This window comes from Platichthys flesus, chromosome 10 (assembly GCF_949316205.1).
Source record: "Platichthys flesus chromosome 10, fPlaFle2.1, whole genome shotgun sequence".
NCBI lineage: Eukaryota > Metazoa > Chordata > Actinopteri > Pleuronectiformes > Pleuronectidae > Platichthys > Platichthys flesus.
This window is the reverse complement of record NC_084954.1, coordinates 17,510,329-17,537,360: the sequence shown is the minus strand read 5'-3', so window position 1 is coordinate 17,537,360 and position 27,032 is coordinate 17,510,329. Positions and strand designations below refer to the sequence as shown.

Here is a 27,032-nt window from a genome sequence, read left to right as displayed (position 1 = left end):
CAAGTGTTGTGATGCTAACGATGTGTCATCGGAGCTCGGGTGGAAACTGCGAATAACAGCAGAAAGAAGAGCACCAGACTCGTTCACTTACTTCTGCGGGGGGCAGATAGAGATACGTCGGTGTGACTGTCTTTGAGAATTAGCTGTCACCGAGTTGACTCGTGCTAACAGACTCCGTACTGCGTCGGTCGCTCCCCCACTGGACTGTTAGCCAGCTGTGCTAACTGGCTGCCTCCCTGTGAGCGGACGGTTCTGACGGGACGAGCAGGGAGAGATGTCCTGCAGCTTGTTGGAGTTCTGTCGGCTCCAGGAGCTCAGAACGGTCCGAGACTATTTGTTCCACAGCCAGAGAGACGAGCCGGTGGAGGAGAAGAATGAAGCAGGTACCAGTGCTTCAGATATCATGTGTTATCTCTCTGTTAGTGTTCATGTACAGTCACTGCAACACAGCTAGCTCCCTCTTGAACTACCTTACCACAGAACTAATGTAAACAGAGGAACTCATGGTTGGAACCTTCCTAATATTGCAACGCAGCTTCTGTAAATAGTCTTCAAGTCTTGCGTGTCTGACATGTACTTCCACTGCATCTTATGTGATGTTATAATATAAAAGATACTGTACAATGTGATATTAGTGGCTTGTGGTGACCTGACTGTTTAACATTAATATATTCAATAGTAAGATCCTGCAAGGTGGGAAAGAGTGAAGGGGATATCTGCCTTAAATAATCATTATATTCAAATTAACAAAAATAACCATAATGTTTTTTATGTATACTACTTTTTAATAAAGTACTTCAGAAATAAACACAGTACAAATTCATTTTCTTTTTTAATCACACTCAACAAAGAACACAGCATGCAGTATTTGAACAGACACACACACACACACAAGACACCTGAACTCCTCCCCTGGTTTTCATGTATTGAGCAAAGAGAGATCACTTCAAAACCACAGCACAAGCTCCAGCAGCATGACCTCACAAACTAAACAAGTTTTTCTAATTGGATTTCCCTTTTTGATCCCTTTTTTCCTCAACAGATAACCAGATGTCTTGGGACACGTCTGACTGGGAGTCGTCATGGGACAATGGTGACAACCAAGAGGAGGAAACCACCTCCACCACAAAGGTCTGTCTTTAGCTGTATTTCATTCTAAATTCTCTTAACCTCTTAAGAATATTCAGCTGCATATGTCATTTGGTTTTTAAGAGTTGCAATTGTCACAAACATACTTTGTAAGCACATTTTCTGATTAACTTAATTAGTCAGAACCAGTACACCCAATTAATTAATACTGATCCATGCGGGTTGCTGTCAACATTGTTTGCAGAGTTTAAGGAAATAACACTTTCCACTGTCTCTGTTCTTTGCTCCACAGGTGGAGGAGGAGACCAAGGGGCAGACTGGACCCTGGCTGCAGGACTGTGTAGTCGCCCTGTCGCCCTGCTCTGATCTGCTAGTGGTCGCCCGTGAACACAAGGCAGTCTTTCTCTCAGGTCAGATATTCAAACGTTCAAACACACACACACCTTTATATCTGAAACCCCTTTTCCACTGGTAAAAATACCCACTAACCCACACTAACATATGGATTTTGTCTGCAATGGGAATGGATACAATCAGCATTCACAGCCGGCTCATTCATTAAGTCAAACTTGACTGACCAGGGGGGGAAAAGCAGGAAGGAAAACTGCTCTATTGGTAATGGGATAATAGTCAATCAGCTTTCTTTCAACGGGTTGACCCACTTAAAAAAACCCTGCATATATATATATGAATATATATATATATATACTGCTATTTTTGGTGTAAAAGAGGTGCCAGTGCACTGTGGATTTATATGTTGCTGTTAATGCTTATTGGTTTCTTGCAGCAAAATGGCGCACAGATGACAGTGGCAGAGAGGAGATGACTCTAGGTGTTTCCTGGTCTGGGACCCTCAGTACTGAAGATGGGTAAGACTAACCTCTGTAAATATGAGATGGGATTCGAATGCTGAAAAGAGCATATCTAAGGACGAGTTAAATAGGTAGATGGCTCTACATGGGAAGAGAAAACCAAATAATCTTCACAGCTAGGAATTAACTATAGGAGGACATGAGGAAAAGGACAGATAGAATTGCATTGAATAAGTGTTATGACCATGTGGAAACAAACAATATATGAGTATGTGTGCCCCATCTTTTAAGAGATAGAGAAATGGGAGCTCAATCATGCCGATATAACACTTTACTTTATGTGTCCTCTTTCTCCAGAGAGTGTGTGAGCAGCTGCATCTGTATCCCCCTGGCAAGTCAGAAGAGGTAAAACATCATCATGTTAGTGATAGAGAAGATGTCTGTAGAGGTGCAAATGCTTGCTTTCACATATACTTGTGATTGCATTCATTTTAACATTGAATGTTTGTTTATGCATTTCTAAGGAGCTCCACAGGGCGGCCAGACTGGACATGTGTTGTCGTGGGTTTCACCTCTGGCCATGTTCGCTTCTACACAGAGGTACCTCAACAATCAACAGTACATTCTCAGCCGGTGTAATAAGGGTCTTGAGGAACGGTTCAGAGCATTAAAACTGATTGTGTGTCATCAGAACGGGGTTCTGCTCCTGGCCCAGCTTCTGCACGAGGACCCCGTCCTGAGACTCAAGTGTCGCACATACGAGATCCCTCGTCATCCTGGAGTAACTGAGCAGGTAATAATGTACACACTGGACTCTGCTTTCAAAACTGTGTAAAAGGTTATGTTCAAATTTTAATTTATAATAATTTCATTTAAAAGGGGGGGGTGTATTAGATGTTTTAAGGAGTGTTGGATGACACACTCAATTCTCAAACGTGCACAGCAAAGTAACTGTCATCTGCCAGTTAGTTTAGCTTAGATAGTGCGGCCTGTAGATTGTGTTGTTGCGACACTTCTACACTTTTTTATACATGGTTCGAATTACAGGGGAGCTAATGAGAGAAAATGACACAAAGCCTGAAAGAGTACTTGGGAATATTCAGGGGGAGCTCTGAAACATTGACTACTTAGTCATAGACTGGTATTTTCTGCACAAGGAGATTCCTTAAAACAAATAATAATTGTAAACAAATATGTCAATGTGTGTTTTTCAGTCATTAAAATACCAATGTGACTTAACCAATTAACACTTGGCTTTATCCATTACTGCTATTGCAGTGCCCTTAATTCAGACGTTTTAAAGTTACAATACCTCTTGAACTGTTGAAGTTGCCACGGCCGCAATGTTTGTGTGTTGTGTGTATGTCACGCAGACAAACGGACAGGCAGTTGGCCATTTGCTTTTTGTGGTTGTTAGACGGAAGGGGAAGTGACGTGAACACAACAGCAAATAAGCATAAAAGTCCATAAAGTTTCCTTCTTCAATTATGTGTGATAAACAATTCTACATTTTCATTTTATTTTCTGTCGATTTATTTGTATCCCACCACAGCATGAGGAGCTGAGCATCCTCTACCCTGTCGCTCTGGTCACCATCGATGGCTTCAGCCTCTTTCAGTCTCTGCGGGCCTGCAGGAACCAGGTGGCGAGAGGTAATGTGTGGTGTGTGTGTGTGTGTGTGTGGGTTCATGCAACGGGGTTTTTATCCACTTTCAAATGTTACGATATTGTTGCATTGTGTTAACATTAAATGTGTTCTCACTTGCTGGCGGGGTGGATAGTGTTTGCCACAAGGCATTCAGGTACTAAGGAGAGACGCAATTACTTGCACTGCCCTTCTAACACCATCACAAACACGTGTACACCTTTAGTCAGCTTCTAGAGGCTTTTTATCAAAGCTTTTTTACACGTTAATGACACAAGTGCTGCAGTTTTATATCAGGCTAAATGCAAGTCATGCCTGCTAGCTTCAAGTAAGTAGTCGGTCATGAATAAAGAAAAAAACATGTAAATTCTATTTTATTTTGAAGTCATTGTTGCTTTTTGAGTCATCACCTGCTCTTTGTTCCTCCAGCTGCTGCAGCAGGTAGTGATGTAATCCAGCCTCCTCCCCTGGCCTACAAGAAGTGGGGTCTGAAGGACATGGACACTATTGTGGACCACATTAGTGTGGGTAAGAGATATCTGAAATGCTAACTGATTTTTGTCCAAAATATATTGGTTGATTGCCTTATGAGAGAAAGACTGGTGGTCATGGCTTATTCCCTCACAGAGTTTCAGTGAGGTGAGTTGATTTTGAGTTGGTATTGCAGCCTTTTTTCACTGTAGATATTAACTTTTCCCAGTATTTTCACAATGAAACTTGCTCGAGAAGAAGCAAACAAAGGTTTTTCATTGTATAAGCACTATAATGAAGTAAATAGCAAAAGTTCACTGTATAGTTGACATATGCATGAAAGATTCTGATACTTGAAATAATCGAGTGTATTGTTTTGTTTGTATTGTGCCATTTTCCCACTGCTCTTTTCAACCTGTCTCGTCTGTCTCTTCCTCATTCTCTTAGGCATCATGCCATTGTGTGTGTTTGACCAGATGAAGAATGCATCTATCCTGGGGGGATTTACTGCTTCAGTCAAGGGCAACCCACCTGCCATGAGCCAGTATGTCACTGTCGGAGGAGGACCATACACTGGCTTTTATTATTCTGTCGAGGTGTGTATGTGCAATACTCACGCTGTTATAACATTACACACAATCACCCATACTTTAACTAAATTTGGCTTTTGCTTGTATCTGTTTCACAGGGAAGCTCACAGCCTCTTCTTTCTCATGTGGCCATGGCTGTGGCTAGTAAACTCACCTCAGCGCTTTTCAGTGCTGCCAGGTACGTCCATGTCCGCCACTTATAAGCACCCTAACACTTTTCTTCTTTAGTTCTCAAGTTATTTAGAGGTATCAAATAATAAAGCCAGATTCAGACATGTACTCCAAATGTCCAGGAAATCGGGTCTCCACATTTTCCAGAGTTTGCCTTTCATACATGCAGAGCACATGCATCTCCCCTTTTCACTCTAACCTCATTGTTTTTAGATTTTGAATAATGTCAACCTCTTCTATGTGTTTTGTGTTCAAATGTCGTGAATTTTTAATGCCCTTTGCTCAAATGGCCTTGCTCTGACATTTTAATTGACATTATATTGCAAGGCTTTTATTGGAGTCCATCCGAAAAAACTTCCAACAAATCTAAGTGAGTCAAGTAACGATGCCAGTGGAGTGAGACAACAATTTGTCAACCTTTGTCTCCTGTGTGCACTTCATTCCTGTGTGACGCACTTAGGGACAGAATCCTTGAATGTGGAGTTTTCAATTGCTCTAACAGCTCAAAGAAGCCAAATAGATAATCTTAACCAAAACCTATTCTCCTCAGTGTCAGTGTAGCCCATAAAAGGAGGATGTTTGATTTCCTCCTCCCTTAAATGTCCTTTCACCGGATTTCCAATATATCTTTTCCCTCTCCCACATCTCACATTTACTACTTCTCCCATACTCTAATCTCCATTAATCTTTTTTTTTAACTTGTACTCATCATCATACTTGTCTCCTCTTCCTCTATCGTCCTCCCTGTCGTCCTCTCAGTGGGTGGCTGGGCTGGAACAAGAACAAGAACAAGAATGAAGACGAGGCTGCTCAGAAACAGAAGCCCAAGGTGGAGCCAGCAACGCCTTTAACAATCAGGTACCAATCATGTTACCTGAATAACACAGATGCAGCAAATATCTGTTGTGTCCTGTTGATACTGGTAATACAAAGCTTGCTGATTGAATTCCCTTGACCTGACCTCTCTCTTCCAGATTTGGTCTCCCAGACTCTCGTCGCCATGGAGAGTCCATCTGTCTGTCCCCATGCAACACGCTGGCTGGAGTGACAGACGACTTTGGTCGAGTCTCACTGCTGGACCTGGCCAGGGGCATCGCCATCCGCATGTGGAAAGGTGATGCGAAACAATCAAAGACTAAGATATAATAATAATAATTAATAATATTAAGGTTTTGAAAAGGCATTTTTGTAAAGAGCTGATTAGGGTTAAGAATGGAGCTGTGTTAAGAAGTTTGAGCTTTTCTAGTGAAACGTATTTCTGCCCATGAACAAGTCATTAGCCTTGAATGCTTTCTATCAAACATACATAGCATCTGTTCCTTCTTTAAAATATTCCAATTCATGCATTTATCCGATTTATAGTTTAACGTGTCACTTTCATCCAAAGATAACCATTCATTAATTCAACTTAACTGCAGGTTACCGAGATGCCCAGCTTGGATGGCTCCAGGTTCCTGAGGAGCGCAGTGATCGGGAGTTCTCCCCCCCCACCTCCCGTCCCAGACGGCATGCCATGTTCCTTGTGATCTACGCCCCCCGCAGGGGAATCCTGGAGGTGTGGGGGATGCAGCAGGGGCCTCGGGTTGGAGCTTTCACTGTGGGTAAACACTGCAGGTATGAACAATGCACTTCCCCAAACAGAGCCTGTAACCTTTTCCTACATCTATCTCTCAGCATCAGAGGCATCATACACACATAAGATAATGTACATTACATTGTGTGTGTGTGTCTGTGTGCGTGTACCTCCAGGCTGCTGTATGCTGGCTACCGTCTGATGGGTGTGAACAGTGTGACCAGTCAGGGCTGGCAGCTCCACACACAGCAGGTGTGTCTGCTGGATCCTGTCACAGGAGCTCTGAGGACTGTGAACATCCCCTTTCACCTGGCACTTAGGTTTGTACACAGACTGACAAACAAACACATACTGTACTTTGATATTACAGACGTTGTAGATCACCTGTTTTTTAAAGGAATAGTGCCATCAATCCACTTAGACCCTATGTTTCTTTGTCCTTATCAGTGACAAGAAGAGTGAGCGAGCCAAAGATATGCACCTGCTGAAGAGACTGACGGCTTTACTAAAGAGCAGAGATGTGGACCCTGGTAAGAGATATGAGAACGAGAGCTGAATGGGGATAAAGAAACGGTAATTAAAGAAAATGTTGTCTGTGTGTTTACTCACCTTTTCTTTATAGATGTTTTGGAGAGCGAAGGCAAAAGTGTGCTGCTGGATATTAAACATCCTGCGATTAAAAAGCAGGTACGACTTAAGATCAGTACATACTCATTCACACACTAATGAATGTGCTTAGTGTTCAGCAAGTGAAATCGTAACTATATTCCTTTCAGGCTCTAGAGTCTCTGCTGTCAAATAAGAATGCTCCTGTCTCCTGTCTCACAAACATCACAAGCACCTTATATGACACTCTGAAGAAACAAGGTAACACTCATTTCATTATGTTTCAGAACTATAACTGTCATAAACTGGTCGACAAATAGTTTGCTCAGGTAAAAGTTGGAAATGTTAGTTGAATTAAAAAAAATTCTCTTTATGCTAGATAAAGTTTTTACGTCATAACAAACTCTCTTTATTTCTGGTGATTTATTTCTGTATCACAGACACTGAGGACGTTGATGCACTGTTACTCCAGCTCTGCTCTTCACAACTGAGACTGCTGCAGCTTTACACTGACATCCAGCAGCTGCACTCTTCTGCAGATACAGAACCCTGCTCTGACAACGTGAGCATGCACACGCACACAAACACACACACTTGGCCAATGGTATTCACACAAATTGTATAGGGCTAATGAAAGGTTGATGATTGACAGCGCTGTAAATGAGGCGTATTATTTTGTTGAGGTGATACATTTGTATCTGTCTGACTGTGTCCTGTTGAGCCAGAAATTACTGCAGATGTAACAAGTGTTATCCTTGGATCTCAAGACTTTTTCTCATGCAGTAGCGCACAATTAAAAATGAAATATCGTCCCATACCAACAGACTATATTGTATTCTTGTTCCTGATAAAATTGTGACTAAAATCTTACATAATTTCTTAATTTTGTTCTTGTGGATTTATAACTTTATAATCTCAAAACTATATTCATGTTAATACAACTCATACAATGCAAATTATTCCAGTATTGTTATTGGTGGTCACCTCATTCTATTTCCTTCCAATTCTTTTATATCACATATAATAAAAATATTATTATATATTTGCTCAAATTACATATTTTCTCCCCGCCCCGCAGGATACCCTAGAAGGCATGAAGGATGAACTGTCCCGTGTGGGTCCCACTCTGAAACGCTACGCCCAGTTCACCTCCAGGCCCAGTGTGAGCTTTGCCCAGGACTCACCTGACTCACCCCTCACAGCCCAAGCCTTTCTCTCCCAGATGGAGTGCAGCGACAACGGACAGTTGAAGGTGAACCGCGGGGCTGAAGCCGAATGGAACCAGTTAGGTATGACAACATAAGTGTTCACATTCTACGCCTTGACTCTTACCCAGTTATCTTGGAGGAGAAGAGAAACTGATCTAATAATCTTTAATATTCAGAAAAATGTGTGACCTTAGGGAAGGAGTATTGACACCACATGAATTCAAACTCAGGGCTTTGCTCTTGTGTGTCTTTGCAGGAAACTTTCTGTTCTGGGGTTGTCTGTCTGGAAAAAGTCCAATACAGAAAGTCTGTGACACACTGCAGCAGGCTGGCATCAGTCCACAGCAGCTACTGGTAAGATGGAGGAAAAGACTGACTGATAGAATGTGTTATATGTGAATGAAACGTTTGAAGGTCTTCTGAAATATCCAATTTCAATCTGCCATATAAAAAGATGTTGGTAATTTATAGTGATAATCTGTAGAGTCAGTTCATCAGGTTCATTGCCTATATCAATCAAATGTTATTATACACAATATTATAAAAATCGTTTAAAATGTAAAAATACACTGAGGATATGTATAATTTCTTCAATTTATATTGGATTGTGCATCTTCACATTGCCCTCTATTTGTCAGGTTGTGCACATTGTCAATAGTTGAAGGTATCACCCTGAATAAAACAATATAACATTGTGAACAGCTCCAATCCAGAACATAATATATATAATATCATTTTTCATTAATCTTTCTAAATTAAGGTATTTTCATGTGTTTTTACTTTATTTATTTTTACCTATCCTGTTTTTCTTCCTGTCAGGCTTTGCTGCTGAGTGTGTGGTTGCTGAGGGAGAAGGAGGTGCTACAGAAAACAGAGGAAACAGTTAGAAACCTTCACACACTACTCATCGCCCTCAGCAACATAAAAGGTTGGGACTGTCTTCTTATCCTGTGTGCGGGACACCTCAAGTCTCAGCCTGGTTTAGGTTGCATCCATTACAACCAATGAAAGGCAATTCAAATAGATAAGGAGAGACTTTCTACTTGTTCTCATTTTCCTTAGGTGCAGTTGAGGAGTCGTGGGACCCCCAGTCCATCTCCCCCTGGTGGCAGCAAGTCCGCACCACGTGTATCCAGTCCCACAATGCTGCCGCGGCTCTGCTGGCTGCCTTCGTCGCTCACCGTGCTACCAAGGCTAGCATCACCAACCACGCTGACACCAAGGTATAACCCACACACAGACAGAGTTCCCTCTGCAGGCAAAATGGGAACATGGGAAAACTCCCCCTTTTAATATGATCCTGCACTACAACAACCAGTCAAACATTTTCAGCCAGTCAAACATTTTCAATCATGGACGTGTGTGTCAGATGCATTCAGAGTGGGAGGCGGTGTCCCTGGAGCTGGAGCAGTGGGTGGTGTGTGTTCGCCAGCTGGAGGACGTGCTCGTGCTGCAGACGCTGCTGTTGGTGCCTCCTCCTCAGGGAGCGCCGGTGGGTGCTGCATCACAGTGTTCCATCAAAACGCTGCTGGAGGGAGGCACTGGTAGGATGGAAACAAGAAATATTCATGTTGTCGTACTTTTTTTTCTTCTACTTGGACCCATCCAAAAAATGCAGAAACCTCTCACAAACATGAATTGTTTCTTTATTATCTAATTATTCCTTTCTAATGGAGCTGAAATTCTTTAATTTCCCTTTTGCTCCTTCACTTTTTTTAATCTTTTTACTGTTTACAATTCATATTCCAAATGGGGCTGCAAAAGAAATTCTCATATATTTCCTTTGTTTTTTTCTTCAATGCAAAGGTGGCATAGCCGACAGTGTCTCCAAGTGGGTGTTCAGGCAAAACTTGGCTCCTCAGCGGCTGAAGGAAATTCTCCAGAAGAAAGTAGACAAAGATGCAGATGACAAACTGGAGCAGATGGAAAGAGCCGAAGGAAACGAGAAGAAGGAGCAGAGCCAAGAGGACACAGACAGGACAGCAGGTCAGGACTAGGAAACATCTGGCAGCTGCAATGAAGTTTCCTTGAGATATTAATGACACATTAGCTTTCATGTCAACGAGCATTGACAGTGCTATAACTCTTGCTTATTTATATCCTGAAGTTACATCCAAGTCTAACACTGTTCACTTTTTTTTGTTTTTTTTCCAGAGCTGTTGGTGGCAGTGTGGGAGCGGTTCCCACACTCGCTGGCCCCTGACCTGCTCTTCGCCCACTGCTGCTGGGAATATGTCGTTCAGTGGAACAAAGACCCTGAGGTACACACACAAATAAACACATAAATAATATTCAGTATATAATCATACATGGATAATTAAAAAAAAATATATATATATTTCAATGAGTCTAAATACCTTTGCACATCCACAGCGATGTGAGTAATTTGCACCCAATAGTAAATAATTCAGATGTGAATTTTGATGCACCTCACTATTCACATGGAGTGTGATGTGATTAGGCAAATTAATTATAAGGATAGGAAAAAGTGGGAAAAGAAACATGGAATCAACATCAGATGATGATGATCCGGTGCTCCGTTTACTACTCTGTGTGCAAATGCCTTTAGGAACAAGGAAGACAAAGAACCTCTCACAACTGCTTCTCTTCCTAGGAGGGTCAAAGCTTGTGCTCGGCTGTGGAACATCTGAAGTGGATCTCCAGTCCACACATCCAACTAGGTTAGCAGCTCATTGGCTTTTTGTTACCTGTCTGTCAATGCTTCTATGCTTCTCAAGGTTATAATCAGTGTTTGAGTTTTATTATCTATAACTGTGAAGGAATTGTTGAAAGTATTCTTGCTGATGCTCTTAAAGTTATAGGCTGCCATTAGACTTACCTTTATGTTCCCCACAGGTATTTGTACAATGATGTGGAGTACTTTCATTGTCAAACGATTCTCGGCAGCGGCCTACCTCATGGAGAAGGTGAATCATGCATGTTCAGTACTGCAGTGAGCCTGTATATATGTGGGAGGATGTTGTATCGTCTGTGAGGTAGCATATGAAATGTTTGTACTTTTTCAGGTGGGGAAAGCACCCAAAGATCGTTTATGTCGAAGGGTAAGTTTGTGTTTCAGTACAGATTCTGAAATACAATTCCAGATTAAAATATATGACACCAGTTTGATATGTTACAGATTCACGTATTCGTTCGTGAGATAATTTCAGATTATGATTCATGAAGGACGCGTGTGTCTCTGTGCAGGATGTGGGGATGGGAGACAAAGCTGTGACGTCTTTCCTTGGCTGCTGTGTCCAGCTGCTGCAGATCCTCATGGAGGTGACTGGAGTATTGGTTAAATATCACTCCCCTTTGTCTTTTATAAATAACTATGTAAGTACAAAGAAATCTGAGAAAAGCATGAAGAATGAGCGGCGCCTCGCTCAGCGCATGGTCAGTGAAACGTGGTCAAAACCATCTATCTCTATGCTGCTTCTTTTCTTTTTGCATTCTAACGGAAGTGGAAAAAGACTAGAGGTGTTTTTGAGAATGCATTATGAAGTGTGTTTGCTTTATTGACATGTGGTGAGAGAAAGTGGGATTTATAAATTTGAAATAAATCAGATTTTAATATAAAGCATAAACATGGTACATATTTTCTGAGCCACACTGGCAGTGTGTGCCGCTTGTGATGGCTGCGTCTCTCATGCATCTGTCGTTCACACAGGAAGTGTTGTATTTGTAACATTCGACAGACATAGACATTGGAGTAAAAGGTCATTATTTTTCTTTAAACGCAAGTGGAGGAAAGAAGTGAGATAAATGTAATTAATGCAGTCATTGCTACTAACGTACACTGCTGCTTATTAACAAAACACTGTTACTGCTAACACTTAGTTGTGATGACAAAAAAACTTCTCTTGTTTTAGCATGTTAAACTGAGATTTACTTTGAGAACAGAGAAAGCAGATGAATATGAAATCTGCCTTATAGTGTCAAACTGCACTTATCTCACTGCTCTGCAGAACCAAGTGGCGAAAAGCAAAAAAACACTTTTGACCGGAGGAGAATTATTTACATTTTTGCATCTGCTCTATCAGGTGTCTTAACTAAAATCGGAACTGAGAACCATTGTAACGTCAACCAGCCACCAATCTATCTTCTCACTTTGTCTTCTGTCATGCAGGCCGACTCGGCGGTGGAGGAGGAGTCCCTTCCCGAGCTGTCGGTGGAGGAGTCGTGGTGCGGAGCGGAGGGCCCCGCCTCCATAGCCGAGCTGGCTCTGGAGCAGAAAGGCGTCCACTACCCCCTGGTCCAACACCACTGCCTGTTAGCCTCCCTGCTTCACGCTGCCCTGACCTTCAATCTGAAAGTCAAACCACTCAATCTGTTTGACAGCAAGGTGAGGAGAGAGCACCAGCCCACACACAACTGACCTGTTCTCTCAGTCGAAAACTGCCTCAGCCTGAAGAGTGAATTATGTCTACACTTTGAATTATATAAAGGCATTCAGTGGTGGGTATACCTCCACCAACGTTCCACTGTCAAGCAGCACCTGATTCCATGAATCCATGAATTATTGATATTGATAAATTATTTCCAGGTGAAAATCCGGGCTCCACCCCAAACTTTAGTGTGTTCTTTATTGGCTCATGTCCCATCCTTTGACCAAGTTTCACTACAAAAAATCAGTTATAGTAGTTTTTGTTGTCCTGCTCACAAACAAACAGACGGACAGAAACTTAACCTCCTCCGCAGAGGTAATTAATGTCTCACTCAAGACATCATTATAGCTATTAGAGCTGTTGTAATGGAATTTATGTTGAATTGGAAACTACCCACTGTGGACCTGCTTCATTTGTGCACCAATGTATTTTTGTGTTCAAGGGTAAGAATGCCTTCTTCAGAGATCTGACATCAATCCAGCTGATGCCCAGTGGAGACATGGACCCAGGCCTGGTGTCACTACGACAGGAGGTGAGATGGAAGCTTAAACACATCACATGTCAGTTGCAAAGTTGATCTCTCCTCCCAAAGACGTGATCTGAAAAATGTAATGTTACTCCCTGAATATTAGCAGTTTTGGTCTACAACACAAATAATCATGCACAATTCTGCAGGGGGGGGGGGGGGTATCGTAGAGAGGCTTAACATCATGACGACTGATTTGAGTTTTTACCCATGGAGTGAGGATATTTTGGCCGGTCTTCACTTTCCGATACGTTCAAACCGCTGTTCAAGGGTTTCAATTTGGTTTCATGGTAAATTAGATTCAGGTAAAGTTTAGGTTTGGGCCAGAGGCTGGGGGATGCTATATAACAAGTGATGATTGACAGCGATTACTTTAGTGTGAGCCTATACATAGATTTTTTTGGAACATCCTGCATAATATATATATCACAGTGCAAAGGGGGAGAGGAAAACTACAAAATACATTTCATCCGTTTACCATGTCCCCTCTTTCTGTCTCAGTTCCTCCTGCGGGTGCTCACTGGCTGGGTGCTGGCAATAGATGATACTTCCAGCTCTGCCTCTGGCACTGGGTGCCCCCCTCTACCATCCAGTGGCCCTAAAGCTGACTGGTGGCCCTCGCTGTGTCTGGAGCTGGGCTCCCTTCTGCAGGTCAACCCCGACATCCTGCGTCGGCACCTCGTCTGTGAGCTCTATAACCAGGGTCTGGACCTCCGGGCAGAGGAGGTAAAATACAAATGTTCTGTATTTGCTTTAGACAGAAACTACGATGGGACTGATAACTCCTGTTTGTCCGTCCAGGTGATGTTAGAAGTGGAGGATAAAGATGTGCTGGGCTCTCAGCTGTTGGTGCTGACTGGACAGAGACTGAGCTTCATGCTGCTGCACAGCCAGAGTCAGACGCAGGCTGCGATGGAGCTTCTGGCTCGCCTTCCCCCCACCCTCTGCACATGGCTCAAGGCTATGGTAAGACACCCAGCTCCATGACCTCTGATGTTTCAGTTACAGAGTCTCCAAAAAAGATGCTTCATCCCATTACTGTTTCCACAGACGCAGCTTTTTTCATTATGTTGACCCGTTGTCTGAACTAAGATTGCCTTGGTAGTCTGTGGTACAAGTGTTACATTGTGTACATGGTTAATAACCAGTCACGTTAGTTGTTATCAATTCTCAATCTGACACTGCAGTTATAAAGTGACAGTCACATTTACGATGATAAGACCGTTCTTTGGCACCAAATCCTCATCATCCTTGTCGGTGAACTCTCCTCTCCTCATGTGTTAGGACTACAGGAACTTACTGTGTGATGTGACTCTGCTGCTGCACGGATCTGACACTTTAAAACAAAAGCATCAGACTAACTTTGGATAACTATTACTTTTCATTTTTTTATCTAATGAACGTGAGCTCTATCACCGATACACAAAAATTTACCAAATGCCGACTATAGCAACCATAGCTATCGATTCAAAGCAGTTTTGCACTAATAACTCTAACTGCCTGTTTAACTATGTATGAGTAATCAGTCTTTATTTGTTTGTAATGCAGGACCCCAGTGAGCTGCGCTGCCCCTTGGTCCCTTTGTCCCACAGCAGTCGGCTGGTGGGTCGTCTCATTGAAATCCTGCCTGAGAACCACGCCCAGTACAGCCTGGCCCTGCACCTTCTGGAGGCCGTAGAGGCTCTGACCACTGAGGACTGACCCTATGGGGGGAGGAAGGCAGGAGACCAACTCCACCGCTTCAAATTTACAGATCCTGGTGAAGCTTACTCACATGCAGCATTGAAGAGACAGTGGTCACAGGGAAAGAAGAAATGCAGCCTCCTCACGTTCTGTGGTCATTGTCACAGAGGTTTTGTGTTTTGTCATTCAGCTCATGTTAATGTGCTTTTAAGTTTTTTAACCCAGAATTTTTGGGCATTTAACATAAATTTAATTGAGAACTTGTGTAATTGAAAAGTGTTATTTAGAATGTCAATGTTTTTGTCACTTCTGCTTCATTTCACTGCAATGCAATTTAAAAATCTGTGTCCTTTGGGTCATATCTGAGTTCTGTTTGACATTTCTCCTTCTTCCCTCTCACAGACAAGAGATGTATCATAAAGAAATATGGACCTTTATTTTTTATTTATAATATAGAGACAGTACTGTACTAGCTTTGCCTGTACAACGCCTTTTCTGTAGTCCTTATGTCCAGCCGCTCCCACTGGGCTGATCCAACGCAGAATAAAGAGGTTTCTAAAACTGCAAATGTTCATTCCTCGCTGCTCATTTCATTCAACCCCAACACGTACCACATAAAACTCCACTTGTTAATTATCATACATAGATATCCTTTCTGGACTATATAGTCTGTGCTGCTGTCACATAGTGACACTCCGGTCAATTCCTTCTATACATTTACACATTGGTGTGATGAAAGGCATCCTCTAGACAGTGTTTTCAGTTCCACATCATATATACAGAAAATAATCGTTGACATGTTGTATCAGACTGCAGTCGACACATTCATGCCCGAGCCAGGTGACCAGAAAATCTTTGTTTTAAAGTTCCCACATGCTGTTCAAACAAAAATAACGTGTCAGTCGATTAAAATAGTGACGCCTGAAGCACACGAGAAACCTCGATGCTCTCTCTCTCTCTCTCTCTCCAGAGTTCAAACCTGACTGATTCAGAGTCAGGCTTCCTGTCGATGGTGACAGTGGAGAGTGAACCCTGGTCTCTGTTCAGCCGTCAGGGGGCAATGTCAACAAAATGCAGCGAAGCGAGAGTGTTGTTGTGTCTGGCAGGTCAGTGAGCCTGTGAGACGATGGCCTGGCAGCGTGGGCAAAGGCAGTCCGCCGATTCGGCCGTGTAGCGGCGGCACCGTGGGCAGCGGGCAGCAGAGGTTGGCACCACGGCGATGCTGTAGGGACTGTCCTCACGGATTACACCACCTGACAGGACAGATACACATGTAGTGAGCATGTTGGAATCACAGTGTTCTCCCCCACAGTGGAACAGACGTCAGACATTTTGATTTGTCAAAACAGGAGAAGCACAAGAGCTTGTATCACACAGTTCTGCAAAGTTCGATTGGTTCTCTGAGCCAAACACAAGTTATCCTGTAGAGTAGCAGTATTAGTCCTCTTAATTTGAAAGAGGCAGAGTTCAAGCAACATGACTGGAGCACTTCTGAAGACTTCTGATGAAATGGTGATGGTGCCGTTTGGTTACAGGAGGAAAAGTAGAAAAGTCAGCATGTGAAATATAAACCATAAGGTCATACGTAGTTGATGTAATTAATACATGTAGTGTTTAAGAAGTGCTGTCTTCATCTAAAATAGTGACATTTTTTCTTAATATTTTTTTATTTATCAAACGAATTGAAACACTTAATAAATTATGAATGTTGGAAAAAATATTGTTAAAATAAGGTTGAAAAGGTATTTGTAATTTACTAAGTTAAATAATAGGTGCATACCACCGAGGTCTTGTTATTAACTCAGCTGACATCTCTCTCTGTACCGTCTAGTATCACAACTAGTGTCATTAGCAAAAAAGCTTGGCGTTGATGTTGCTCACCCTCCAGGTTGATGAGGAAGGTGCCGTGGCTCAGTAGTGCGTCCGGGGGCAGGTCCCGGGGCAGCTCACTGGTCAGGGTGACCCGCGCTGTCATCATCAGCTCGGCCAGCTGGGAGGAGGTGGAGGTCGGCTCCTCCTGGAGAGACTGGAAGTGAAGGAGGGTGAGAGATTGTATTTAAATGGACTTACAAAACTTTAACATGTGCATTGCGAGTATTTCTTACATGTGTGATCATATTCTAGTACTCTGAATTGGATGTGTGGGAATACATATGTATTTCACCAAGAAACAGTAGATATACCTACATTTGGCTATTGTTTTGATCCAATTATAATTTTTCATTGATGCATTTATTGGTCCCAAATACTCTGGACCTTATCCCCACACACCAGAGTGAACTGACCTCCATGAGTTCAAACAGCAGACCAGGCTCGATGGCAACAGTGAGGTCGTACTGAGCTGCATTTTTGCCAGGGATGGACGACAGGAACGAGTCTCTGATGGCACACGATCCCTCCACTACCTCCTCCAGTCCCGGCCGCCGCCACACTGAACTGCTTTTTATCCAGCCGCTACGGAATAAAGTCTCCCCTTCTGCAAGGTCAAAACAAACAGTCTGTTTCTGCCAGGAAGCGAATGCGACACATGGACATGGACGGTAGAGTCATGCACAGACGTAGGAGTAACTGCACAACACAAAGCATCATGCACATACTGTCATGTCCGGGTGCGTGTAGGTACACTTCTTCGGCTAGATGTGGCAGGATGGGCGCTATGGATCTGGTTACTCCGTCCAGAACTTCCTCTAAAACAGTCTGACACGATCGTCTGCCCAGCGAGTTCTCTGGGTCGCAGTACAACCTGATTTAAAAAAATACATTGTCTTAGTATGCTGGGTTTTTTTAACCTGTCTTGAAATAAGAGCGTGGGCTTTCACTCAAACTCCTGTACTCCCACACTAAAAAAAGCCTTGCTTGCTTTTGCACTCAGATATCATGCGCTCCAGCTCCAGCTCTTCTCCTTGCTCCTCTGCTGATTCTGTGCACGTCAGTTTGATTTCTCGTCAATGGCTGAGGAATCCATGCACAAAACAGAGAACTCCCTCAGACGTTTCACCCTTGAACCGAAGCAACATGAGGACAAGAGTGGAAGCTAGAGTGCAGGAAATCTGAGAGCAAGCACACAGTTTGAGCATGGAGGGGCTTTTTGAGTGCGGACGCAGGGTTTTGTGTGAAAGCATTGTAAGATTTGAACAGTCCTTTTCTCAAACTGAGAGACCACTCTTGATAGGGAAAAGACACTTGAGTATAAAAGATGCTTTAACTTTTTTAAGCTATTGGCAGAAAAAGCGTGTGTGGATGTCATTTTGCGGTCAGTTTTCACCTGTCTTTGATGATGCTGAAGTAAAAGCTGGAGAGGTCTCTGGTGATGAACGCCTGGAGGACACGGATGACCCTGCCAGCGTCAAACTCACTGTACGCGTCTGTAACCTGCACACACAGACACAGACACAGACACCAGTGACCGTCAGTCACTGTCGAACTGTCAAACTGTGGACACCCAATAAAATGTTTCTATTCACACCTTCATGCTGAATTCACGGAGCAGGTGCAGCATGTACTGGTCGATGAAGTGCATCTCTTTGGAGTCCACCGTCTGAGACAGGGGGTCGAAGCCGTGCAGGTTCCCAAGCAGGAACTTCAGAGTGTTTCTTAACTGGGAGAGAGAGGAACAGAGAGGGAATGAAGAAACAGAGAGAACCACTCAGGAAAAAAAAACCTGCAAACTTTGACTTCCTGTTGCTGTGATACCTTGCTGATGCTCTCTCTGGCTGAGTTGAGGGCAGTTGGTCCGATCTGGACCTCAGAGAAGATGTTGGACTCCGCCACCCACCAACGCAACACATCTGCCCCGTAGGCCGGCAGGTCCTGAGGAAGACAAAAAAAGAAACACGAGGCTGGTCGAATCCATTTTGTTCAATGTTCTTCATCTCGCCCATCGTTATCTCACCTTCCCTCCATTAATGACCACATCAGGATCCACAACGTTGCCCAGGGACTTGGACATCTTCTCTCCCTTCTCAGTGACAGCAAAGCCATGGACCACCAGAGACCTGAAGACACAAACACAGCAGCGTCGCATATCAGCAAAATGATTTCACTTACGCCGAAAAAGGTTATTTGGTGTGTTGTCTCTTTCCTGCCACAACTGTCACTTTATCTGCTTTACTGCTCATTAAAAATGAGTTTGCCTAGTTTAGATTTTATATTTTGAAAAAGCATATTCAGTTTGTTGCAAATAAACAAAGTTATCATGATATTACACTAAATTAATTTGAATGACTGTGAACAGATGCACAGAAGAACTTTAGATGTTAATGAATCAAATGTAAAATGTAAGCACGACAGAAAATTAGGGTTTTCTCATTCATCATCAGTTCAACTGAATACAGCAGATTCAGACAGCTTATTAAAGTAAAATATCACATTGACATAAGTAATCAAAGCCTTTTCTATGACACCATCTCCACATGGATCACAGTACATATACACAGGATGGGCCACTCACTTGTAAGGGGCCTTGTTGCCGACGGCCACACTGGTGAGCAGTGACGACAGAAACCAGCCTCCGATCTGGTCCTTTCCCTCCACGTACGCATCTGCCCTGGAGTCGGACTCTGGAGGAGGACGCAGAGACAAAAGAGATTAATAATTAGATTCTACACTCGCTCTACACAAAACAAAAGTGAAGCAAATGGTTAGCATTTGGGAAGAATGTCTAGAAAAAGAGAGAGAAGGCGATATTAGTGAGGAAATAACCAAAACAGCCTCTTTTTTTTAAAACACTGAATGGTTATAGGTTCCATTCAGACAGCCATCTAACAGAGAAGTGGTGCAGCCATGGCATCACAGGCGTTCAACCTCATCTATCTCCATCGCCAAGCCCTTCACAGAGAAAACCAATAGCAAAGAAGAAGTGCAGAGTTTGGAGCATCCCTAGAAACAGAAACAAACTCCTACAATGTTCTCTTGAGTCAGGTGCTCTGTATAAAACCTGCATGCAAAGGAAAGAGAGAGAGAGAGAGAGAGGAGGAGAGTGAACACAGATTCATGCTGCATTCAGCACTTTTATAATCTCCCGCTCCCATGTCTGATGTCCTCAGATATTCCTTAAATCACATTCAAATGCTTTTGGTTTGAATTTGATGAATTGGAGGAGGATGTCTGGTTCTAGTAACCGATGTAACTGGCATGTTAGCTAACCCTGGTACTGCAGAACAGTCTTTCAATTTATAACTCAAGAGCATGTGAAAGCAAAAAGAGGGAGCAGAGGCAGAGTGAGGAACAGTGGGAGTGAAAGCCGCAGTCGGCCTCAGTAGGTGGACGGTCAAACAACCTGCGACCAGAGGTTTGCGGAGCTGAGCGGGGAGCCAGCTGAGACGGGACTCAGGCTCCGCAGCATCTCCCTCCAGCTCCTCTGGAAATGAAAACACAAGCAAAAATATGTCTGCTCCGCCAAATCTGCCGCTGTCATGTTGTCGGATGGGTTTAAAACAAGCTGGATCATTTTCTACTGCTCGACAGATCTGCAACATCACGTCTAATTCACTGATCACACATTGTTTGCAGTCGTAATAGTGTTGAAGAGAAAACACCAGCGCAGTGACCCTGCTCTGCTGAGACTGCACTTCCCTCTAATCCAGGTTTGTGGTCAGCAAACTACAGCTTTTGCTTACGACTCTGCACAGCACCTTAATTTAATGGTGGACTATGTAAAGTTGGATTAACTAGCTTTCTCTACAATAATACTAATTAAAGGAGGCTTGATTCAAGGAGTTTTGAAAGCCTGGAGTCAGTTAAGTAGCAGAGACTTAACTGCTGCGTCATTTAGAACCTCCCTGGTGAGGGTCAGGGGAGAGAGAGTGCAGAGGAGCAGCATGATCACATCAATACACAATCACAGGAGTCACTTCATTGCAGAATATGAAAATTGTATAACAACAGTTTTGATTCACACTTTCCTTAGTGTGATGGAGTGTTAGGACCATATTGAAGGACAAAGAAGTGTAGATATTTTGAGAATAAGGTTGTAATATAACAAGAATAAAGTAGTCATAATATTTAGGGATAAAAAATAAACAATTCTAGACAATGTGCTGATGAACCCGAATATGACATATTTGTTATTTGTGAAACCTGTACTAAAGAATAACTAAACAAGATGCTCCATATTCCTTATTTTAACACAGGCGATACACTGTCTTCCGATATCCTCCCTCTAAAATGACACGTAGCCTTATATTATGAGTTTAGTCTGTAAATATGACTTTTATTGAAATCTAAGATTTATTTTCTCTTTAAGTATCCATGACACTCTGTCCCACTTCAGCAAATGGAATGCTAACCCTAACCCTGATTAAATGGAGGAAAGTGCAACCACAACACAAAGTAAAGAAAACCTGTTGTCTTGTGTGATCTGTGGAACAGGACAGACTGAAGAGATTCCACATGTACCTTCTAGCACAGCAGCCCATGATGCTCCGCTGTCAAACCAGATGTCCAACACGTCCTCTCCACGAACGTAGTCACTCACTGGACCTGCTTTACTCTGAGACACAGACACACAGAGCAACACACAGACACACACACGTGAACTGTAGTTAGAAGCAACAGGATCCATTGTGACTTCCATCAGCATAGCCCCAACTAGCTAGCATATTATTGGCTAGGTTAACCGATACATTAGTTCACAGTCTAGTCCTCGGAATAGTCCCTAAATCATCACGGCTTTACAAACAGAGATTAGTGACGACACGTAGATGAAATGGACTGTGCTACTTCTTAGGGTCAGGGCATTTTTACATGTTTTAAATTAACACCTTTAAGTTTGATTTCCTCAGCTATTGGGGAAATGGGTTAATTAAGGGATTTAAATAAATTAATTGTGTTCGGATAAACTTGTAATGATTATTATGCTCTTTATGCATATGTACAGGGGTTTAAGTTTATTTTGATAGAAGTTCCTGAATATCACAAATGTCAATATCGTTAAATTCCACTAAATTAATGACAAACAGAGAAATAGTGTTCTGCTCTTGGCAGGTTGCAAAAGCCACACCGGAGTAGCATTCATCAGAAGACAGTGGGATTATACTTGGTCAGTGTCAGCAGATGGTTACTGTCACTCATTCAAACCCACACCTCACTCCTAACACACAAACACACACTAACACACACATATTCTCACCTTTTTGAGGACTTCGGGTGGCAGTAGAGTCTCAATAGGAAGCTCCCACCAGCAGTCACTTCCTTTTTCTTTGAAAAGCTTTGCTATGTGGGAAACTGTGTGTCTGCAGAGGCCAGAGACAGAAGAAATGTTCAGTGTACAACATTTGTGTGGGTGTGTGTGTTTACAAACATCTTTGTTTTGAGGCCTCATCATACGAAGCGAGGCCATTTTGGCCGGTGCTCACGGTGTGTGTGTTTGAGTGCAACAAAATATCTCTAAAAAGAGAGTGTGTTCATGTGTGTGTGGGTCCGCCTGTTAGCCAGCACGTGTGTTGCGTGTTATGTGTTGGCTCACTTGTTCATGAGTGGCTCTCCGGTCTCTTTGTGGTAGAAGACGGGGATCGGGACGCCCCAGCTTCGCTGTCTGGAGATGCACCAGTACGTCCGTCTGTCCAGCATGGCCAGCAGGCTGCTCTTCGCCGAATCTGGCAAAACACGCACCTTCTGCAGCGTCTCCTGGAAACACACATGCATGCGAGTAGATGTTTGTTTTGTGTGAAAACACACAAATTGTAAAATGAATACTATCCTGGAAACATAAAAACTTTTGTGTGTTTTCCTTTTTTAATAAGGCAAACTAGCATCAAATGATGTGGCCGAGCAGCTCACCTTAGCTTTGTCTTTGAGCGACGCTGTGTTGATGAACCACTGTTTACTGGGCCTGATGACCACTGGCTGCTTTGTCCTCCAGTCGTACGGGTAACTGTGGACACACTGCTCCTCTTTCACCAGAGCCCCGCACTCCTTCAGCATGGAAATCACTTCACACAGGTAGGCAGGGGAATTACATAGAGGAGCATGGACGAGAAAAAAAAGACCGACAATATAAAACATTCTTTATAATAATAATAACCTCACAGATCCACCTGCTCTCAGGGGGAGAGATATATCCTCTTTATGCTGTTACCTTTATCTGTGCCTTCAATCATCACTGACAGATTCTGTAGCTCAGGACCTGCTGCTTCAGTGAACTTGCCATCCTCATCAACCATACACTCCTGAGGGGGAAGCAAAACATACAGTCTTACAGGTGTAACCAAGTCCTACCAAAATATTCACAACATAAAATAAACAGATAACAAGCAGAGAAATAAGTTCTTTGTCATTGATTAAACCACATTTAAGAGAATTTTACACTTTGAGAAGCTAGAAATGTTTTGATTCTCGAAAATCTATATATTGATTGACACCAATGGTTATAAATGGCTATTAAACCTAACATATCTGTCTCTACTTCACAGTAAGGTTTTACAAACAACAATAGTATAAATAGTCCAAAGAGAAGATTGTTATTTCTGAAAGGATGAGTTTTTAAAAACACAACGCACCACAGACAGTTTAAACTGCGAGGCCACACTGTAGTCGTCCATGCCGTGAGCTGGTGCTGTGTGGACCAATCCTGTTCCCTTCGCCATGGTCACATGATTGGCTGGCAACAGCGGCACTTCCTTGTCAGGAATTGTGGGATGTTTGCATATTCCACCTTCAAGTTGGGGACCTTAGAGGACAAAGACAGGGGACATGTGCGTGGTTATATTTGTAACTGAAAGAACCCAATAAACGCGCTTAGGACTTGTGTGTGTCTCTTTGTGTAAATGTGCTTTCTACCTGTGAAGGTGCCGACACTCTCCAGCTCTGTGCCCAGAAGGGCTGCGACGCTAGCTGTACGCTCAGAGGCCAACAGGAGAAGCTGAGAGTTGTCCGCCCTCTTCACCACCGAGTACCTGCACACACAAAACAAAACAGAGAGACTGCTGACTTTCCACTTTAATTGGTAATTATGACATGATTTATTTTAATTTTTATAGAAAGGTTGTTTAATATTTAGTATGGATGCAGTTTAGTAACAACACAGAAGTGAGAGGAAATGTTGAAACATCCTTTTTGGGACAAGAAAACAACCCAGAGTGGATGGAAATGTAATGCAACTATTAGATCAATTATTAACTGTTAAATCAATTTTCAAATATGAATGTTTATTAGTTTTCTTGGTCCTCTATGATAATAAAATTGGGTTTTGGACTATACATTTAAGAGCTGTGTGAGTGTGATGAGTGAGTGCATTAATACAATATTTCGGTGCAGGTACTTACTGAGCATTGGGCATGTAGCACACAGCCTGATTTGCAGGAAGGGTCCAAGGCTGAGTGGTCCACACCAACACAGAGACATTCTCCAGACCTGCACAGGTCACACATGCAGACAAACATAAAAATGAAAAAAAAAAATTCAAAGGTGAGAAACAAAGCTCGGAATTACGTATTTGGATGCGTTTCTATTACCTTCTTCTGAGGCCATTTTAGGTGGTAGTGTGATCAGGGGAAATGTGGCATAAATGGCCCTGCTCACATGTTCAGGGTTGTATTCCAACTCTGCCTCGGCTAGGGCCGTCCTAGAGACACACAGAGACAGGGGTCAAGATAACAAGCAAAATTGTATATGTACAATCTGGTTCACACTACATAAACTAGGTATACATTGTATATAGTATTGCTTTAAATATCTATTCACATATTCACTTGTTTATTCTTTATATTTATATTTGTATTATCTCCTTTGATGCTGTAGCAAAGCAAACAACTGTAGGAATAGTAAAATGAGTATCTTATTCTCTTATCAAGTATAGGAAAAGGAAAAGGAAAATGTAATCAACATATCAAGACATTACCTTGATGAAGGAGACCAGAAGATCGGCTTGTAGTCCTGGTAGATGAATCCCTGCAGATAGAAATAGTAGGAAAAAACTGATGATCATCCTCTTCAGCCACTGACAGGTAGAGGTACATTTCAATTATTTACCCACAATAGTAAATAAATAATTCTTATTTTGTTATTCGATAATGAGGATAGATCCGGGCATAAACTTTGATGAACAGCATATGATTGGTCACCTTGGTGTGCATTTCCTGGAAGACTTTCAGCTGAGCAGCCTCATAGGCCCCGTCATAAGTGTAGTAACACTTGTCCCAGTCAGCCATCACCCCCCAGCGCTGGAAAGCAGCCCTCTGACCAGCTATGGCTCCATCCGCAAACTCACGTGCTAGCGGAGATAGAAACTTAACTTTTGAGCGACTGCAAATCTAATATTGATCTTGTTCTGTGGACTGTCAGCCCTTTCTTACCTTTCTGTCGGATTTGTAGTGGTGTGAGGCCGGTGGTCCCCAGCTCACCCAGAGCCTTCAGCTCGATGGGCAGCCCATGGCAGTCCCAGCCAGGGATGTAGTGGACCTGTCGCCCCCTCAGCATCTCAAAGCGATTACGGATGTCCTTTAGGATCTGTATCAAACAGGTTAACAATTACTTTGGCTGCTTGAGCCAATTGTTATTGTTTGTTGTACCAGAACAGTAGGAAATAAATGAAATACGAAAAGAACACTGTAAATCAAACACCTTATTGAGTGCGTGTCCAACATGAGGGTCTCCATTGGCATACGGGGGTCCATCATGAAGACAGAACTCCTTCTTGACCTTCCTCTCTCTCTGCCAGGAGTATAAATCTGCAAATCCACACTCCTGCAATACACAGAGAGAGAGAGAGTTAGTGTGTAATGTAGAATGCAAGTGACAAAGCAACATAGTATGTTATCAATAAAGTTAGGGTGTGTGTTGATAAAAGTAAAGTAAACACACACATCACCGACACATAAAGGCTGTGACAAGTGAGTGACAGGCAATATTTACACTTTGCATGATCAAGACTTAAGTCTGCTACTCTTCAAAGTAAGGAGGAAATTACAAATCATAGCCTTTTGTCAAATGCGAATTAAGCTGAATTAAAGACTGAGCCCATATTTAATGAGGGCGATGTTAGTGTATGAGCTACAGTGTCTGTCCAGCTGCCAACAGGAACTTTTAAATAAACGTGTCAGTTTTTGAGCTGAGGTTCGTCAGCCTCTGCCTTGAGGTCCTACCTGCTGTATCTGCAGCTCCCGGTCCAGCAGCTTCTGTCCGGTCAGTTTCATTGGGAACTCGGTCCGTGGGAGGAGCACCGTGTCCCGGTACACACCCGGAGCAGAGCCGTGCTCTGACGGCTGAGCGCTGCCTTCTCCAGAGCTGACACCATGACAGCGGCTGGCGCTGAAGGGGCAAGCCGGGTGGAGGAGGCCGACTGCCCGCTGTGACCTCCGTGTCCACCTCGCCAGCGCATGGCTCACTGCCGAAACCCGGCACAGCAGCATGGAGAGGCGAGGAAGCTCTGCGGCCACGGAACTGAGGCTAAAGCACTAAAACAGTTAGAAATGTGAGGCTGCTTCCTTGTTGTGACTGGAAGGGGCTCACCTGTCGCTGAGTTCCGCTCTCCTCAATGCTGTGTTTCTTCCGGAAGAAATAAGAGGGCGGACAACTACGGAAACCCAGTGAGGTCATTACACACCCAACAAGATTCCACAATAACTTTGCAAATGACATTAACTGTCAAGTCTTGATGATTCCTCGTAATTACCTCATTTAAATTAATACTGATGATAATATTACTAATACTACTACTTATGATGATAACAACAATAATCACCATCATCATCATCATCATCATTTACTTTGACTATCAATTTGGAAGGATGGGTGGGTTTTGATTTAGCTGAAACCAAAACATGAAATATTTGTTTATTATTAATGAACATGAATCCTTTTGACATTTTGTCATCAAATGTAAAATGGTAAATATGTTTTTATTATTCACTGAAGATATTGACAAATACATGAATCAGACTTCTATAGCCAAAAACAAAAAGGCAATTAAAACCATTACATATATCTCTTTGATTGTCTTTGTGTAATGTAGCTAATGTAAGACACTTCTGTTTTTAGTTGATGTCTTTTATATAGTATTTTTGTTACTATGATTGGTATGTAAAGTATCTCTAACAAAGAACCGAGGTGGAAAAGTAATCCAACCATATACATGTTAACAGTTATACGCATGTGGTCACTGGGAGGCGCTGTTTATCTATGTTTTAGGGTACCAGCCATGTGCTTTTTCTGGAAGAATATTCACATCAGAAGTGATGACTGTATTGTCCTGCCTAGGGGATATAGATACAGATACTGAGATTCATTAGAGAAATTATGGTGGACTGTCCATTTTCCAAAAGTATATTTCAC

The 27,032-nt window shown here is 42.7% G+C and overlaps 2 protein-coding genes across 4 annotated transcripts; one reads left to right on the top strand and one right to left on the bottom strand.

The window, feature by feature from the left end:
* On the top strand, window positions 1-15,330 carry rab3gap2 (RAB3 GTPase activating protein subunit 2 (non-catalytic)). Of its 2 annotated transcripts, none has more exons than XM_062396796.1 (35): window positions 1-383; window positions 1,043-1,131; window positions 1,382-1,499; window positions 1,877-1,958; window positions 2,259-2,306; window positions 2,426-2,501; window positions 2,593-2,694; window positions 3,454-3,553; window positions 3,976-4,074; window positions 4,465-4,613; window positions 4,706-4,785; window positions 5,538-5,636; window positions 5,753-5,892; window positions 6,197-6,392; window positions 6,528-6,671; window positions 6,799-6,881; window positions 6,974-7,038; window positions 7,128-7,218; window positions 7,398-7,519; window positions 8,036-8,246; window positions 8,422-8,519; window positions 8,985-9,093; window positions 9,228-9,388; window positions 9,535-9,709; window positions 9,972-10,151; window positions 10,320-10,426; window positions 10,780-10,846; window positions 11,022-11,092; window positions 11,192-11,227; window positions 11,373-11,447; window positions 12,295-12,510; window positions 12,996-13,085; window positions 13,581-13,805; window positions 13,881-14,045; window positions 14,628-15,330. In XM_062396796.1, exons 1-35 carry the CDS (start codon window positions 275-277, stop codon window positions 14,778-14,780), a joined length of 4,131 nt encoding a protein of 1,376 aa, XP_062252780.1. In that variant the 5' UTR covers window positions 1-274; the 3' UTR covers window positions 14,781-15,330. The 2 variants fall into 2 exon arrangements, with proteins under 2 accessions (XP_062252780.1, XP_062252779.1); XM_062396795.1 differs by having other exon boundaries at window positions 11,373-11,501.
* Window positions 15,180-26,256, bottom strand: iars2 (isoleucyl-tRNA synthetase 2, mitochondrial). 2 transcript variants are annotated; one of them, XM_062396797.1, is made up of 24 exons: window positions 25,844-26,256; window positions 25,323-25,445; window positions 25,055-25,208; window positions 24,824-24,972; window positions 24,601-24,650; window positions 24,215-24,324; window positions 24,026-24,113; window positions 23,541-23,656; window positions 23,261-23,430; window positions 22,840-22,930; window positions 22,542-22,693; window positions 22,228-22,388; window positions 21,892-21,994; window positions 21,159-21,252; window positions 20,041-20,121; window positions 19,213-19,321; window positions 18,655-18,757; window positions 18,456-18,572; window positions 18,229-18,360; window positions 18,028-18,134; window positions 17,360-17,505; window positions 17,048-17,238; window positions 16,644-16,788; window positions 15,180-16,015 (listed from the first exon to the last, which is right to left on the bottom strand). In XM_062396797.1, exons 1-24 carry the CDS (start codon window positions 26,108-26,110, stop codon window positions 15,870-15,872), a joined length of 3,105 nt encoding a protein of 1,034 aa, XP_062252781.1. In that variant the 5' UTR covers window positions 26,111-26,256; the 3' UTR covers window positions 15,180-15,869. The 2 variants fall into 2 exon arrangements, with proteins under 2 accessions (XP_062252781.1, XP_062252782.1); XM_062396798.1 differs by lacking the exon at window positions 20,041-20,121.
* Window positions 26,257-27,032: the final 776 nt, after the last annotated feature.

What these genes read in the sequence shown, in the direction of transcription:
- rab3gap2 (XM_062396795.1), top strand. Translation starts at nt 275, where the DNA reads ATGTCCTGCAGCTTGTTGGAGTTCTGTCGGCTCCAGGAGCTCAGAACG. An exon ending in CCAACCACGCTGACACCAAG is followed by an intron (nt 9,389 to 9,534) that starts GTATAACCCACA and finishes CGTGTGTGTCAG; the next exon opens with ATGCATTCAGAGTGGGAGGC. An exon ending in CGGCCTACCTCATGGAGAAG is followed by an intron (nt 11,093 to 11,191) that starts GTGAATCATGCA and finishes GTACTTTTTCAG; the next exon opens with GTGGGGAAAGCACCCAAAGA.
- iars2 (XM_062396797.1), bottom strand. Translation starts at nt 26,110, where the DNA reads ATGCTGCTGTGCCGGGTTTCGGCAGTGAGCCATGCGCTGGCGAGGTGG. An exon ending in ACTACAAATCCGACAGAAAG is followed by an intron (nt 24,973 to 25,054) that starts GTAAGAAAGGGC and finishes TATCTCCGCTAG; the next exon opens with CACGTGAGTTTGCGGATGGA. An exon ending in TTCTGGTCTCCTTCATCAAG is followed by an intron (nt 24,325 to 24,600) that starts GTAATGTCTTGA and finishes GTGTGTCTCTAG; the next exon opens with GACGGCCCTAGCCGAGGCAG.